The 16,766-nt window shown below is 39.7% G+C and overlaps 1 protein-coding gene across 1 annotated transcript in view; it reads right to left on the bottom strand.

Moving 5' to 3' along the window:
• Positions 1-16,766, bottom strand: part of CD109 (CD109 molecule) — a 129,171-nt gene that overhangs the window by 16,390 nt on the left and 96,015 nt on the right. Inside the window, exons 24-28 of the mRNA XM_026507073.4 lie at positions 9,073-9,154; positions 6,594-6,822; positions 3,227-3,392; positions 1,516-1,706; positions 893-1,048 (exon numbers count right to left, since the gene is read on the bottom strand). Of these exons, the coding sequence (XP_026362858.2) occupies positions 893-1,048; positions 1,516-1,706; positions 3,227-3,392; positions 6,594-6,822; positions 9,073-9,154 (824 nt within the window). The remainder of the gene's footprint in view (positions 1-892; positions 1,049-1,515; positions 1,707-3,226; positions 3,393-6,593; positions 6,823-9,072; positions 9,155-16,766) is intronic.

Here is a 16,766-nt window from a genome sequence, read left to right as displayed (position 1 = left end):
CATCTCTACTCTTTGAGAGAGGGGACAGGGCTGCCCTTCTAGAGGTGCGGGAAGCAAGAGAGACAAGAAACAGAAGTCCTCTCACTCCTCCCACCTCCCTTAGCGCCTAATCCTCCGGCCTTCCCGTGACACAGTGGCACATGATCACAGACTATGACTCACACTACTCCTCCTTTTTCTTTTGCCACCAGCCCTCTTCCTCAGTTTCCAGCCTTGAAGTTATCACTTTCACCCATTACTCTCAGCTTCCCCCAACGTTAACCACAGGAATAAAGTTAGGGTCGACAATAAGCCTTTATCCTATTTTAAAATAAGAATCCAAAAAAAATTTTTTAATAAAATTTTTTAAAAATTAAAAAAAAATAAAGTAAGAATCCTACTACTGATTCTATCAATTCTCCTAAGAGGACATGTGGTGCAGCTGGGAAGAACACGGTCTGAAATCGTGGGTTCAAATCCTAGCTCTACTGTTACTAGCAACACAATCTTGAGCAAGTTGCTTAACCTCTCTCAGCCTCAGTTTTATCACGTGTACGGTGGGGATGAAAGTACTTACTTTCTTTGTGTTGGTTTGAGAAGCAAATGCAATAGCACATGTAAAGAAATCTGGCACACTGCCTGCAAAGAATAGGAACTCAGCAGGTGTTCGTTCCTTTCCCAATATGGTAGAGCCCATATTTTCTCCTTTTCCAAATCTTTCCAAAGTTCCCATCCCCTCCTCTCTTCCCCAGCTCAGCAAATTCAACCAAAGGAGGGCACTCCTTCCTCCCAGTCTCTTTACAGGGCTCTAGGAACAAGTCTTTGTTGAAGTCAACAGAATGGAAATAAAACAGCATTCCAGCATAAGGAATCACCTACACGTAATTTTAAATAACCACCCCCTTGTCCACACCTCTGCCGTCTGGAGAAGAAAGCGGTTCTGTGTGTCAATCCAAAACTTTACAGGAGTTGGTGAACTGGGCCCCATCACAGTCACTTGAATGTTTGTCCCTTCTGTGTTCATTAGGGCTGCAAATTCAGATAGGGCCTTCAAGGCTACAATGGTGTCCTGTTGAGGAAAGAAAAACATGTGTGCATATAAGTATATATCCAGGTCACCAAAGAGTCTTTAAAGTTAGTAATGTTTAGGACACCTGCTATGCATTCACCCACCTTTCTTGGGAGTGAAGCTCTCCTTTATTCCTTTTTTGAATGTCCTTGACCTACAGTACAGGACAGGCTTGGAAAGTACCTGCTGACTGAAACTGACTATCTACTATATCAGTTACCCCACGTGAAAGATGGCCAACATAGAGGGGAGCTAATTTATTCCATATGCGTACCACATATGATGTTTATATCCGTGACCAGAAAAAGATTAAAATCAGTAACTTAGACCTTTGACTTACGGTAGTAAATTTTTAAATTGCCAATTTTATGAAGTCATGAAAAAAGCAACCACCTACTTTCTTTAAAAAATTACATATATATTTAAACTAGATTTCGTTTAAAAAATGAAAAACTATCATCACTCACCTGGGTAGACGCAAAACCTCCCAAGCTATTTCTCTGCCTGCTGAGCCACCGCATAATCGGGATTCCGTCAGACACCTGATACTGCAGGAAGTGTGAGAGCAGCGCATAGGCCGCAACCTCAATATCCAGGGAACGTGGCTGCCAGGACTCAGAAAGTTTAGACTCTGATGACACCCAGAATTGCATGCCTCCTGCACCAGACAAGTAAGAACAGTCTGACCAATTGAGCAAATATTACATTTTATACCATTAAATATTCCTACACTGGTCCAAGTCCTACTTGACTAGCATAAATAGAGATAAATTTCCAAATATGACCATATGTATGCCATGCAATAATATGGGTATTCACAAACACAGACACACAGGTAAACATGGACTTATAGGTCACTTTCTAAACTATTACAACTTATAAATTCTCACCCTTTTCCTTATATTTGAGGATGTTTTGATGAAAATAATTTCCCAAGGGAAATTCCACATGTTTGGCTCAAGACTAAACAGCTATAAATAAAAGAAAAACATACTATACTCCAGAAGATAATGTACATAACTTTTCTGACCAGGCCATCCTAAAAATATCTTAGGACACATTAGAAAGAACCCTGTTCTGGGAATCTGCCGTTAACCAGCCCTAATGTTCCCGGAAACCTCTCCTTTTTTTCATTATCTGAAATTTGGTGTTATGAGTTCAAAATCCAAGCCCCCAAGAAAAAAAATGAAGGACGCTGGCCAACTCAACAATCTTCCTAGAGATATTTCTGCTACCCACAGAGGAGCATCTCACTTGGAGCCCCCTCCCCCGTCTCAAATACTACCCTTTGGGTGACGATCACACTCAGGTGGAATGTGCAATAACTACCAGCTGGACAAGCAGAGCAGAAGTGTCAAGGCCTACAGTCTCCATAGAACAATCTAGTCCCCAGCACTGCAATAGGCAGTAAAGATAATAAGAACTCGATCTAAATTATTGCTAATAATAATGCAATATTTTTTAGACTATTAAAAATCTCTAAGCACTTTCAACATTTATCCCTTCTTGACTTAACAAGGCTTTGCATCAGTGGACATTACCTAAAATTATTTCTGCCCACTCATCCCCATCTCTATGTCTGTCTGTCTCTCTCTCTCTCTCACGTGTACACACACACATACACACCTGGATCCCTGACCATAGAGGCCATTTGGGAAGCAACACCTGTACTTTTTATCCTGTTGTAGCCCATTAAAACAAATAGTCATCCAACTCACTAACAGCACTTTTTGGCATTTGCATTTCTATTAATTAGCATTTTAGTTCAAATCTTGAACATTTGCTAGGTGTTACTCCCATTTAATAGTTACGAAAACTTAAGCTCATAAAAGCAAGTAGCAGCAACAAAACCCACATCTCTTCACAACCCTATGTCCTAATGACCACTCAAGGCCACCACACCAGAAACAGTATCAAAGAACTCAAAAGGTAACTGACACAGGGCAGAACATATCTAAAAGAAGGAAACACCCAAGCCCTGAAATTCTCTAGAAAACTCAGGGAAAGCAGAAGCAGCCATGTCAGACTCATCTGATCTCATCTGCATTTCATTTATCATCCCATTCAGAAGAGGGAAATGCTATCAACGTCATATCTGGCTTACAAAACTTTCTCACATAATTTGTATATTTCCTAATGCATAGCAGTCTAACAATCTCAAATGACCCCATGCATTACCTTCTTGTTCTGCTCTCCGGGTCAGCATATTCAAAGCTTCCTTGGCTTTAGGGCTCCCCACAGATGACAGCGCATAAGTTATAAGAGCTAGAGTATAATTGTCTGAAATGCCTCTATTAAATTCAGACTCCAAAAAGTTGATAGACTCTTGCACATCAATATTAGGCTTGAAAAAAACACACACATATATTTTACCATGCAAAATAACCCATTACCACACATTTAAACAAAAAGTATTTTTAAACATTCATTCAAAAAATAATTTCAGTGTCTGTTTAAGCACCTTATTTTGTCCTAGGCAATGGGACTCGATGATGATCACTGACATTTAAAGATTTGCTATTCATTTTGAAAATAATGCTGCTTTTGAAAGAAAAATGAAGGAATTATGTCTATTGAAAACTGCACCAAAAATAAGAAGATACCTAGGAATAAACCTACCCAAAGAGATGAAAAACCTGTACTCTGTAAACTATAAAACACTGATGAAAGAAACTGAAGAGAACACAAAGAAGTGGAAAAGACATTCCATACTCACATGGAGGGGAAGAACAAATATTGTTAAAAATGTCTATACTTCCCAAAGCAATCTACACATTTAGTGCAATCCCTATCAAAATACCAACAGCATTTTTCACAGAGCTATAACAAACAAGCCTAAGATTTGTATGGAACCACAAAAGACCCCGAATAGCCAAAGCAGTCTTGAAAAACAAAAGCAAAGCTGAAGGCATCACAATTCCAGACTTCAAGTTATATCACAAAACAGTAGTAATCAAAACAGTATGGTACCGGCACAAAGATAGACACACAGATCAATAGAACAGAATACAAATCCCAGAAACGAACCAACAACTACATGGTCAATTAATCTTCAACAAAGCAGGAAAGAATATCCAATAGGAAAAAGACAGTCTCTTCAACAAACACTGTTGGGAAAACTGGACAGCAACATGTAAAAGAATGAAACTGGACCACTTTCTTACATCATACACAAAAATAAATTCAAAATGGATTAAAGACCTAAATGTGAGACCTGAAACCATAAAAATCCTAAAAGAGAACATAGGCAGTAACCTCTTTGATGTCGGCCATAGCAACTTCTTTCTATATATGTTTCCTGAGGCAAGGGAAACAAAAGCAAAAATAAACTATTGAGACTACATCAAAATAAAAAGCTTCTGCACAGTGAAGGAAAGAATCAACAAAACTAAAAGGCAACCTACTGAATGGGAGAAGATATTTGCAAATGACATATCTGATAAAGGGTAGTATTCAAAATATATAAAGAACTGACTCAACTCAATACCCAAAAACCAAATAATCCCATTAAAAACAGGCAGAAGAGGGGCACCTTCCTGGCTTGGTCATGGAACGTGAACTCCTGATCTCAGGGTTGTGAGTTCAAGCTGCACACTAGGTATAGAGATTACTTAAAAATAAAAAATCTTCAAAAAAAAAAAAATGGGAGCGGTGCCTGGATGCCTCAGTTGCTTGAGTGTCCAGCTCTTGATTTTGGCCCAGGTCATGATCTTGGGGTCCTGGGATTAGGCCCCGCCTAGGGCTCTGGGCTCAGTGGGGAGTCTGCTTAAGGATTCTCTCCCTCTCCCTCTGTCCCTCCCCCTGTTCGCATGCTCTCTCTCTCAAATAAATAAATAAATCTGTAAAAAAAAAAAAAAAATGGGCAGAGGACATGAATAAACATCGTTCCAAAGAAAACATACAGATGTCCAACAAACATACGAAAAGATGCTCAACATAACTGATCATCAAGGAAATGCAAATTAAAATTACAATGAGATATCACCTCACACCTGTCAGAATGGCTAAAATCAACAACACAAGAAACAAAGGTGTTGGTGAGGATATGGAGAAAGGCATTCCCATGCCTGTTGCTGGGAATGCAAACTAATACAGCTAGAGCTACCCTAATTCAGCAATTGTACTAAGAACACAAAAATATTAATCCAAAAGGATACATGCACCCTGATGTTTACAGCAATGTTGTCTACAATAGCCAAGATATGGAAGCAGCCCAAGTGTCCTTTGACTGATGAGTGGATAAGAAGATATGCGTATGTGTACACAATGGAATGTTACTCAGCCATAAAATAGAAGGGAATCTTGCCATTTACCATGACATGGATGGAGCTAGAACGTCTTATGCTTAAGTGAAGTAAGTCAGAGAAAGACAAATACCATATGATTTCACTCAGATGTGGAATTTAAGAAATAAAACAAATGAACAAAGGGGGGGGAAGAGAGAGGCAAACCAAGATACAGACTCGTAACTACAGAGAACAAACTGATGGTTACCAGAGGGGAAGAGGGTGGGAGGATGGGTTAAATCGGTGATGGGGATTAAGGAGGGCACTTGTGATGAGCACTGGGTGATGTATGGAAGTGCTGAATCACTACGTTGTACACCTGAAACTAATACTACACTGTATGTTAACTACCTGGAATTTAAATAAAAAGAAAGAAAAGATTAAAAAAGGTTTAAAAAAAAAAAAGAAAACACTGCTTTTTCAGTTTTTATGAGTAAATAGGCACCACTCCCAAGAAGGAATAAGAAATAAAAAGTAGAACTTTTGCCAATGTTTCTACCATTGAATGTCATGAACTCAGATGAGAGCAAATTTGAGAAAAATATTATTCATATCTGATCTCAGGTGTTAAAGCTCTAAGGTCAGGGGAAAGTTTATTTTCCACATGCCTAGTACTGGACTAGGGAAACAGGAGGAACTTACTATCAAGAATGGCTGTTTTCGATCATGTGAAATGTAGTTGCCATTAAAGCAGTAAAGGCATCAATCACTGAAACAGCTCTGGAGCAAAATTAAGTTCATTAGCATAACTTTCCATGCATACTCATTCTCATCCAGACATCCATGCCCATTTAACATGATTTTTAGAGTGTGGGTATACTTTGCACTAAATTAGCAGACACTTTGCACTAAATTAGCAGACATTGTAATTGCTCCATGATAGTTTAGAAATTTAAAAAAAAATCCTTCACAACCTAAACGTTCTAGAATGCATTCCCCAATTCAAAAGAATTTTCTTAGTCCCCTAAGAAATGGACCTTTCCAATGAGAAAATATGTATTGATTTATCTTACCAATAGCAGTACAACAACATTTATATAAGAAAGCATTCTGAGTTATTTGGAAAGAGTGGGTTCATATTTCATTCTCAGATTTTAGAATATGGCCATAAATGCAAAGCAAAAAGGTGCACGAATTCAGACTTCAAATGTGATGTAAAATTGCAAAACTCTTAAATTTCCAAACACATTCTTGACTCATCAAGACCTACCTTCCTTGTGATTTCCCACCCACCATTTATTAAATTAAAGATTAAATACCTGATACTTTTTATATCCCAGGAGAGAAGTCACAATATAAGCTGTAAGCATTACTGGACTTTTATTGCCACCTTGAAGCTCACTATGGATCACTCTTCCTGGCTCCCAAAATTCACCATTGGATTTTTGACGCCCTTTGAGCCAAGTATACGTTCTGTGTAACACATTCTGATCAATATCTATGTAGGGATCAGCTTCAAGGAAACATCTTAAGACAAAAGCTGACAACCTAGGTTAATAGGGAGAAAAATTACATAAAATATACTTTAGAAAGTCCTCTAAATAACACTGAGCAAGAAAACACCAACAATAACAATATTTTCCCCCATCACAAGATTCACAAAAAGATAATCACTGAAGAAGGAACAAAGGGAAGAAAGGCAACAAAAAGACAACATAAACATCTCAGCCTAGCTTGAATTCCACTTGAATATGGCCAAGAAATTCCAGGTCAACTCCCAAAATATCAGATTTGGAAAGGAACTTAGAAATCACCTAATTCCACCCCCCCCCCACTATTTCATAAGCTGAGAATTAAATTGTCCAAGGTCATCATCTTTGGAGTGTTCTAGGTATTTACCAAGGAAGATCCCATTACACACTCGGCTCGGCCCTGAAGCCACGGATGAAGTATATATAGTTCACAGTCAAACTGTAGTACTCTTAACTAGAGAAAACGGATATTTTCTCCCCGATAAGACAGGAGTCAGAAAATTACAGCCTATGAAACAAATCTGTCTGGGCCAAATCTGGTCCTTGTGCCAAATCCAGCCCAGGGTCTGTTTACATGAGTCTCCCTTCCATCACCCACCACCTGAGAATGATTTCTAAAGGGAGAACGAAAGAAGGAAGGAAGGAAGGAAGGAAGGAAGGAAGGAAGGAAGGAAGGAAGGAAGGAAGGAAAGACAGAGAAGGAAGGGGAGAGGAAACAACATGCAACAGAGACTCTCTGTGGCCTGCAAATGCCTAACATATTTACTATATGAGCCTTTACAGAAGAAGTTTGCCAATGCCTGCTACAGAACAATAAATATTTAGGTGAAAAGATCATCAAGCAATAAAACACTGAAACCTTTCTATTTATGGATCTATATCCTGACACAGGCCAAAAGAAAATTTGAAGCAGATACATCTCATCCTATGAAATGTTTAGGTGTGATAAATATTACTAGTATTCAGTAATATCTGATCCCCTTTTGAGTATGCAGAGAAATTCACTTCTTCACCCTTTTGAAGTTAAGCATGGCCATGTGACTAGCTCTGATAATGATAAAGTGAGAAGCCATGTTGCACCCGGGCTGAAGCACCTGATTACCAGTGTTGCATGCTCCAGCCTTCTCTTTCCAGGCTGCAGTAAGCCTAGAGCCTCCTGGGGAGATGCTGGCAGCTGAGCAAGGACTACAGAGCCCCCCGCTGACCCACAGCAGAAATGCAGCATGAGCAAGAAAGAAGCTTTTGTTAATAAGCTACTGAGATTTTAGGGGATTGTTGTTACCACAGCGTGCCTTGTCTAACCTGACTGCTACAGTTAGTCAATCTTCTTCTGGGTGAAATGTGTAATTGACAATAGTGCAAAGAGAGAAAATAATCATCCAAAATCAGCCACACAGAGATTCCATTCTGGAAGAAATCTGGATGCTTATTACTTAATTCCATCACTGTTTTTCACAAAAAATAACCTTAAAGAAATTATGTTGACTGTGTTAATACAAAATTTGTATTGATCATGTCTGATTAAGAAAAGAACTACGTCGGGCTGCCTGGGTGGATCAGTTAAATGACTGACTCCTGATCTCAGGATCATGAGATTGAGCCCCATCCATGTGCACTTGGCATGGAGCCTGCTTAAGATTCACTCTTCTCCCTCTCCCTCTGCCCCTCATCCGCTGCTTGCATGCTCTGTCTCTCAGAAAAAAACAAAACAAAAAAAACAACTGTATCACAATCACTCAGTATTTCAGTATTTCTAACCAGTTTTTCTTGTCAACTGCACCATCATCATAAAGTATTTTTATTACTTTTCCCACAAAAAAAAAGATTTATAGCTTATCTTTAATAAATAAAAACATTTTACTTATTAGTGTTTTAAAACTGTATTTAAAAAGGAAAATCTCTTTTAAAGCCAGGCTATAAGAAAAGCAACCTACAAGCCTATATACATAGGGACACGTCTGTCAACCTCATGGCCATTTTGACCTAATAAGAGCCCATTCATGACAGATTTGTTCTGTTAGTAAAAACACTTACCAAGTGGGGGCCCTTGGGTGGCACAGTCAGATAAACATCGGACTCTTGGTTTCAGCTCAGGTCAGGATCTCGGGGTCTTGAGATCAAGCCCTGAGTCAGGCTCCAAGCTCAGTAAGGAGTCTGCTAAAGTTTCTCTCTCCTTCTCCCTCTGCCCTTCCCCGCACTCACTCGCACTCTCTCACTCAAATAAATAAATAAATCTTTAAAGAAACAAAAACAAAAACACACTTACCAAGTGCTCCCAGAAGGGTCATCATTCCCAAAAGCACTAAAGGAGCCATCTTCCCTCTGATAGAGAAGTTCTCTCTGATAACCTGAAGACACAAAAGTAGACAGATCATCAATGTAATCACAACTTGAAATGAATGGAAGTTTCTAATCATGACTGCATATTAAGGAAACATGAACAAAGAATGGGAAAGAATATATCAAATCAGCAACTAATTCTGAATACTTTCTATATTAAGCGCTGTGAGAAATTTTAAACACCAAGACTTTTCAAGCAGAATGTGTAAAATAAGAACTGTAAAATAACAAATTAAATTCAGAAGAATACTAAAACAGAGACAACAATTCTAGCCAGTTAAAAGGAAGCAAACCAGTCTGACTCTTGATTTTGGCTCAGGTCATGATCTCAGGGTCGTGAGATTGAGCCCTGGGTGGGGCTCCACGCTCAGTGCAGAGTCTGCTTAAGATTCTCTCTCCCTGCAGCAGCTCTTTCTGCCCATGGGTCCTGTCCCCGTGCTTTAATAAAATCACCTTTTTTTTTTTAAGATTTTATTTATTTATTTGACGAGAGAGAGAGACAGCCAGCGAGAGAGGGAACACAAGCAGGGGGAGTGGGAGAGGAAGAAGCAGGCTCCCAGCGGAGGAGCCTGATGTGGGGCTCGATCCCATCACGCCGGGATCACGCCCTGAGCCGAAGGCAGACGCTTAACGACTGAGCCACCCAGGCGCCCCAGTAAAATCACCTTTTGGCACAAAAACAAAACAAAACAAAAAGGGTGCCTGGGTGGCTCAGTCAGTTAAGCCCTGCCTTCGGCTCAGGGCATGATCCCAGGGTCCTAGGTTCGAGTCTCACATCAGGCTCCCTGCTCAGCAGGGAGTCTGCTTCTCCCTCTGACCCTCCCCCTCCTGCTCTCTTCCCCTCTCTCTCTCCCCCTCAAAAATGAATAAAATCTTTAAAAAAAGAAAAGATCTCTCTCCCTATGCCCCTCTCCCAACTCGTGCTCTAACTAAACAAATTAATAAAAATATTTAAAAGTAACCAAACTAAAGACTAAGTTTTATTTAACTCTGCAGTGTTGACTACAATAGTTTCCATGCTTAATCATCTAAAATTGTTTGCTATCTAAGAAAAATACTATCTAGAGTATCATAATTAAAGTTTAGGGCTAAAATGAAAAGAAAATATTTCCTATTTTTAGGCCAGCAACAGAAGGGGGAAATTGCTAAATAATCTAAGACAATTGCTTTAAAATTTTGGGGGGATGGCCAACTGAGGTAAACCAAAGGACCAACCAGCTTACGCACCACTCAATTCCAAATTCTCACACACACACACACACACACACACAAAGAACGCAGCAGTGGTAATGAAGTCTCACTGTAAAAGTAAACTGAGAAGGGGGTTAAGGCTCATGTAGCTGCTTTAATAAAAGCAGATGTTTCATATTTGCAAATAAATGGCTGCAAATAAGGCAGGCGTTTCATATTCACAAAGCAACGCATGCAGGTCTCAAAGACCAATGACTGAGAAATCATAGACCAAACACTACAAGAGTCACCCAACAACCCACCACAAACTAAGCTGCTAGAAATGAAATTAAAATAGCAATAATTTATCATTAGAAAGCAAGCAGAAGCAGGAGCCAAAAATTTTTCCAACTCAAGGCATTATCAGTGCTTCTCTGGTAACCAAGAACTCTTTCTGAAAATTACACGATTCTACTACACGCAGGTGACGTCACACAGTATGAACTCTGTGGCATGGTCACAGACAGCCTGGCCTCCATAAGCATTTATAAAATGTTGAATTCAATCCCTAGTAAACTCTAGGAACAAAAAAAGTTTACTTTATGAATGTCGCATTTTAGAAGCATTAATAACTGTAAGTAATTAATTCATATTTAACAGAACATGAGCATTGATGGTTTAAAGTTACCGTTAATCTGCTCTTGCCATGTCCCAAACTTTCCTCCTTGAGCCCTTCCCCAGAAACCCCAGATCTGAGTATCTGATTTAAGGTACAATAAGACAAAGCATGTAAAAAGCAAGACACTGTTTCATGGTGATGTTTAAGACCTACAGTAAAAGAAATAGAACCAACATTTAGGTGATGTCAGAATTTTGCTTTAATTTAAAAACTGAAATATTATGGTACAATAATTAAATATCCAGTCTTGATCCAACACTGACTATATGTCAGGAACAGTTCAAAGTCCTTTCAGGTATGAACTCAGGTAATTCTCACAACTCTAGGATGTAGATGCTATTTAGAGATAGCAAGATCACACAGCTGGCAGGTACTGAAGCCAGAAACTAGTGAACTTCTATGACCAGATATAGCCAAGGTCTATGTCTCTAAAGCTGCTGTTTCCTGCTAACTCACAGAGCTCCTTCAGTGGTTCATGTATGAAGTCCTCAGCACAAGCACCTTTTACATGGCAAGCCCTCAGTAAACAAGAGGTATCCCTCCATACCACGGACATGGGAAAAGGCTTTCTAACACCCAATTTTTAAGAAAACATGTAATAAATAGGACCACAAAAAATTCTTTTAAACTTTTACATGGCAAAACACACATTAGCAAAGTTAAAGGATGACAAATTAGAAGAAAATATGTGCCACATACACATAAATGGCTAATGTCCCTAATATTAACATACAAATTATATATATATACATATATATTATCACTACATAGCTATACATATACTTATATAAAGTACCTTTTAAGTTTAGAGAAAAAGAGTAAAATCCTACAAAAAGAAAATGGACAAAAGACAAGAAAATTTTCACAAATAAAACAGAGATGGACTTCAATATATGGAAAAACGTTCAACTTCTTAATAAGTGAAATGCAGGTTAAAACTACATTGACATAACATTTCTCACCCATCCTGTTAGCAAAGATTCAAAAGTGTGACCACTCATCCTGTTGGGAAGGCTGTAAGGACACCAATACCTGTTCATTGCTAGAGGGAACTCAGAAAGGTACAACTGCTGTGTAAGGGAGTGTCTATATCTTTTGACCCAATAATCCCACTTTTAAGATTCTACCCTGAAGATATCCTCCAACAATACGAAAACATGCATACAGAAGATGGTAAGATTATTCATTGCAGCATTATTTGTAATTGCAAAAATACTGGAACTACCTAACTGCCCCCAAATTGGAAACTGGTTGAGTAAACTGTAATATGCACACACAGTGGAGTCTATGCAATTGTGAAAAAAGATGAGGAATATCTCTCTGAACTCATACAGAGTGATTTCCTGGATGCACTGTTAGGTAAAAAAGGCAAAGTCTAAAAGAGTATGTATAGTATACTACCTTTTGTGTAAGAAAACAAGGAAATAAGAAAATATATATACATATGCTAATTTCTGCAGAGAGAGGGAGAGAAAGAAACTAGAAACTAATGAAGTTACCCACAAGGGGTTGGGAGAAGAGATACAAGAGGGAGAGATACCCCTTCGCATATACCTTTTAGAATAAAGTTGGACTTTTGGAAGCGTATTAATGTTCTACATATTCAAAAAAGAAAACAAACAAGAATAGAAAAAAATGATAGGTGTTATTAACACTAGTTCACTTCAACATGTTTTAGCTTTCATAAACCTTGAAAAAAACACAGCATATAATCTCTTCCTCTTTCAGAGGCAGTCAGGGTTCACAGAGAAGCAGAAAAGCTTTCAAGTGTTTACAAAGGAAATTAGCAAGAGTCCAAGACACTCTCCTTCAATTTCCAATTCAGGACTAAATCCACCAGATAGCAGAGTTTAACTGTGAACTCAATCTGACAGAGGAGGGGAGGAGAGGGGAAGGCAGGAGAGAGAGGAGAGGAAAGGGGTAAAGAGGAGAGGAGAAAGAAGACGAGAAAGCTTTCATGACCCACCATCACTATAGGAAGTGTTTCTGTAAGAAGGACCAGCTTCTAAAGACAGGACCATGTGCTTCCAAGCCCCCAAATCACGTCAACAACTGCAGCTCCAAGTGTGAGTTATTGTAAAACCAGAGAGATGAGATCATGCAGATGAGATCAGTGCTTATGGAAATTACCCCTCAAGTGGCTGACCTCCAACAGTCCTCATTAATATCAACAACTAGCACCATTCCTCTACCAGGGGCAGCCAGCCCAGAAGAGGGGGAGGACTCACAGACGATCTCCAGTTGTGCAGTGCATTTCTTGAGCTGGCTTAGGGGAAACTGAGACTCCAAACCTCCAGCTCTGCTCCCACAGCAAAACAGAGGAGAGAATTAGAACCCAGACAGAGGAACTTATATGACTCTCCCAGTGGGAATACCCTGTGAGGTTGCCTTCCTCACCTAAATCAGCCATGCATCGTTACAGACCCCTCGGCTGCTTCTCCTGCAAATCAACCGTTCCACAGGCAGTAGAGGACACCGCTGACTTGGCTGTGATGTTTACTATCAGTACAACAATTCAACATACAAGTGTAGTCACCTCAGTTGGAGACTTTTCATAATAGGTGAAAAAGGCAAAAATATGGTTTTCTCCAAAAGTTTATGAGGAAATAAGAATACTGCCCTAAGGTCATAGTTTTATGAAGAGCTCTTGAGTTAGAAAGCAATAGTACAATAGGAATTAAGAGACACTTCTGAAAATTAAAATACAGAAGAAGTCAAGAGGCTGACAGGATAATGACCCCTGAGTTGCTGTTTATAAAGGGCCAGACAAGCTATATACTTCCTGGGTCATGAATTTTCTTTGAAATAGCCATGAGTGTAAAATATTTATTTTTTGTCACAATAAAGATGAAAATACTGTTCATAGAAGCACACAGAAAAAATTCTGAACATAATTTGACTTCGTTTACCCCAAGTGTCAAAATTACATATAAATGAAAGAAGTAAAATCAGCTCCTTGTGACTCTATCACTCACTTCCTCCGGTAAAAAACCCGACAAAAATAGTTGCTGTACTAAAAGAGAAGGAGTCATCATCAATGTCCTTACTCTGTACGATATGGAATATGGAAAGTAAGAACTTACTTCCCCGGGTTTTGAGTTTTTCAGCAGTTTCACTATTGCCTCTAGCCATTCTTGTGATGACCACAGCAGCACCAGAATTCTGAAACCCATTCCTCCTGTTTTAATTTCAATGGGAAAAAATATATAATGTGTTTTCAACTAGTCTTGGTCTGAGTCTCACTTGAAAAATGGAGCCACAGGTTCCATTTTTACATATTTGAGGAAAACAAGTGGTTTAAATCCCTAACAGGATTTCCAGTCCTTATCAGAAACAGTTTTCGTTTTACGGTTCTATTTTTCTTTTTGACAGCAAAAGAGACTTTATTCAATGATGTAGCTGTTGTTTTGACCCAAAAAACAATGGGTTAGGTTACAAGGCTCCTGGGCCAAGCATGATTTAAGTAAAACAATGCCCTGTTCATAAATGACATTTAAATAATATAATCATGACTCATGCCAAAGCCATTTTAATTTCTTAAAAAATAAAAACAACTACAGTATATTTAAAGGACTTTGGCAAATGTGATAGCAAAGGAAAAAACAAAGTCTCTGAAATGAGACACTGATTTCATAATGAAAATCATTATACCAAGAAGCTTTTGTCCACGACTCTGAAATACAATTGAGTTCAGCCGGTGAAATGATGTATTTGGGGGCGTGCCATTGCGTCGACTTCCATGAGCCACTTTGCCAGCTCAGAAGGTGAGCTGAAACCACGGGCCCGTTTCCTAATTCCCAAAAAAATGCCAAGGCCAGGCAGAACCTTTAGTGTTTATTAACAATCACTGCATTGTGGAAATACTTGAGAGATGTTCTGGGCCCAATCTCCACATTAGGATGATGAACCGGAGGCCCAAAGAAATGAATATCGACAGTAATTCATTCATCCAGTCTGCATTTATGGCGGTGCTTATACAGTGATACGATAGCAAAAAGATTAAACACGGCCCCCACTGTCACGGAGCTTCCCTTCTAGTGCAGGAGACACACAGATAACAGGTAACCGAGATCCTTTTAAATAACGTGAAGTGTGGTAAAGAAAATGAAATGGAGTTCTATAAATGAGAGCTCCTAAGTGGGAAGGAGGGAAGGCCACTGGAGGGGAACACCACCTAAATGATGAGAAGGAGCAGCCATGGGAGGATCCCAGGAGAAGGAAGAGCAAGCTTAAAGCCCTCAAGTACCCCGGAGCCGGGAGTGCTCCAAGGGGAGCCACGGGGGAGCCAAGACAGGGCAGCCTCAGTGAGGAGAGAGATGGAGGCCAAGGCCAGGTCACCCACTGCAGAACCCATTACAGAATTTTAAGCAAGGAAGTGACCTGATTTTAACATTTTCAAAAGATCCGTTTTATTGGGACGCCTGGGTGGCTCAGTCGGTTAAGCATCTGCCTTCGGCTAGGGTCACGATCCCAGTGTTCTGGGATCGAGCCCCACATGGGGCTCCTTGCTCAGTGAGGAGCCTGCTTCTACCTCTGCCTGCAGCTCCCCCGCTCTCTCTCGGACAAGTAAATAAAATCTTTAAAAAAAAAAAAATCCCTTTTATTATATGTGGAGCCTGTATTGAAGGGGAATGGACACAGAAGCAGAGAGGCTTTCTAAAAGGAGGCCACTGGAGTTGTCCAGCTGAGCAATGACGGTGTGTGAGCGGAAGGATTTGCCACGGGATGGAAAGTGCGGAAGAACCTCATGTTTGTTTCTGAGGCAGATGGACAGGGTTTACTTGTTGACTGTGGACTCTAACTCCCCGGTCAGATGCTACTAACTGTATACAGTATGGCTAACAGTTACTGGGCACTTACTGTATTCAAGTGCTAAAATATCTTATTTCATCTCCAAAACAGCCCCCATGAAGTGGGTACTTTATTACATATCTTACAGGTGGGAAAACAAGACTTGGAGGAAACCAGCCCAAAGCGGGAGGCAGGATTCAGAGCCCCGGTATGACCGCCTCCACAGCTGGCACGGTAACCACGGGGTTCTCCTGTCCCCCAAGGTGGGGTTGCCTACGTCCCCGCAATAGTGATCTTCATGCCCACAGCAGCTTGCAAGACTACGTGGCCTTCAGAGAACCATGTTTTCTCTGCCCTGTGGTTCTCTGCACTTTCTAACAACTAGCAAGTGTGAAGAAGGCTCCCATACATCAAGGAGATGCAGCCCTCCCCCCCCCCCCCCCCCGGGGGACGGCTTTGAAATACTGCAGGTTGGCCCTCAGCCTGGCTAGGGCTGGCCTGAGGGACCAGCGCTCCTTTTGGGGAAAAAAAACAGACACCGGGGATTTGGAGCATTCATTATTTAGGACCTCTGCTATCCCAGAGCAAAGTACCTAGAATACAACTCAAATTATCTTTAAGGGATGATTTTATCATTTTATCATTCCTTAAATGGTTCAAACTAGAAAATTCATTCTGTCTTTTTATAGCACTAATATTTGATGAGCCAACATTACAATTCATAAAGCATATAAAACACTGAATTATGGGGTACTTTTTAAAATATTTTATATTATTTTATTAAATTATCCCAAAGAATACGTATCAAATTATAAAGCAACAGTCTAGTTCCTATCTATTTTCTACTTGAAGGCAGTCATACTGAATTTTGAATACAAGCCAGAATCTTGTTTTTAAAAGATGCAGTTAAATTATGACAATTCCAAATATTTTTCACCTCCTTAAGTATAACCATTATGGTAATGTGTAAAACCTCATTT

Source organism: Ursus arctos, unplaced genomic scaffold, assembly GCF_023065955.2.
Source record: "Ursus arctos isolate Adak ecotype North America unplaced genomic scaffold, UrsArc2.0 scaffold_29, whole genome shotgun sequence".
NCBI classification, from domain to species: Eukaryota; Metazoa; Chordata; class Mammalia; order Carnivora; family Ursidae; genus Ursus; species Ursus arctos.
This window is presented reverse-complemented; position numbering and strand designations above follow the sequence as displayed.